Source organism: Mesitornis unicolor, unplaced genomic scaffold, assembly GCF_000695765.1.
Source record: "Mesitornis unicolor isolate BGI_N332 unplaced genomic scaffold, ASM69576v1 scaffold49095, whole genome shotgun sequence".
NCBI lineage: Eukaryota > Metazoa > Chordata > Aves > Mesitornithiformes > Mesitornithidae > Mesitornis > Mesitornis unicolor.
In genome coordinates, this window is record NW_010184383.1 from 1790 (window position 1) to 2910 (window position 1121).

The following is a 1121-nucleotide window of genomic DNA, read 5'->3' on the forward strand; positions in this document are numbered from 1 at the left end:
GGGCGAAGAGGAGGGGCCGTGTCACCGCACGCCGGGGCTCAGCTGCGTCCTGCCTGGCACGGGGCTGCTCCTGGCTGAGGGATGTGGCAGGGGTGGCGGGAGCAGGGCTGACAGCCCCACACATCACAGAGCCCCCAGTGCCTTCCCAGACCCCCACAGCCCCGGTGTGGCACAGGGAAACTGGCCAGAAATCCATTCCAGATACAGCAGGTTCCTCCTTCTAGCCCTTACAGTCACCCCCAACACTAAACCCATGGTATATGGCAGGTGGATTAAATTCAAATGCCCTGAAACACCTGCCTGGGCTTCAGAGAATGACCAAACCCCAGGGGCAGTCATGACCCAATGGATGGATTAGGCACACACACCAGGATTTTAAAGCTTTAAATGAAAGCATGAAGAAGGCCAAAATGAAGGGAAAAGTAGCTTGAAATATAAACTAGTAAGGAAAAAACCACCCTTTATTTTTCCTAGTAGCATCAAGTATTGAAGATGAAAAAAGTCCTGGTGAGGAAAAGCCTGGAGCAGCTGTGATTTCACAAGCAGGAGCCGAGATCAACTCCAGATGCAGCCTTAACACCCACAGCCCTCACGCACCATCCCCTCTGCCCCCCAGCAACCCCACGGCGGTGCCCAGGAGGGGTGCAGGGACAAGAGCAGAGCCCCCCAAGGGGCCAAGCTCAGCAGGGGACACAGACGCCTCGTCCTGACCCCAGCAGCACCCAGCACACGTCTGCAATGACCAAACCCTGTGTGATCTTTGGATTAAACAGAGAAAAGCCGCGTTAAGGATCGGCCAAAACCAGGCAGCGATGAAGCCGAGCGTGCACAGCTCTGAATTACCAAATTCGTCCTCCATGGCCATGATGATCTCCACTTGGTCCAAGCTGTCCAAACCCAGGTCCTTCATGAAGTGGGACTCGGCCGTGAGCTGCGGGAAGGAAACGAGAGGATCAGCCCGAAGCCGCTATTCCGGTGCGACAGACCCCGGGGCGGGACCTCCCGGTTCAGCCCACCGCGCTCCACCTCCCCCGGGCCCACTCGCCTTCTCCGGGTCGATCTTGTCGTACAGCTTGAGGACGTAGAGGACGCGGTCCTTGATGTCGGCCAAGGTCAGGGGC

The 1121-nt window shown here is 57.4% G+C and overlaps 1 protein-coding gene across 1 annotated transcript in view; it reads right to left on the bottom strand.

Moving 5' to 3' along the window:
- Nucleotides 1-1117, bottom strand: part of NDUFAB1 (NADH dehydrogenase (ubiquinone) 1, alpha/beta subcomplex, 1, 8kDa) — a gene marked incomplete at its 5' end in the record, with an annotated part of 1282 nt that extends 165 nt beyond the window's left edge. Inside the window, 2 exons of the mRNA XM_010184449.1 lie at nt 844-931; nt 1046-1117. Of these exons, the coding sequence (XP_010182751.1) occupies nt 844-931; nt 1046-1117 (160 nt within the window). The remainder of the gene's footprint in view (nt 1-843; nt 932-1045) is intronic.
- Nucleotides 1118-1121: the final 4 nt, after the last annotated feature.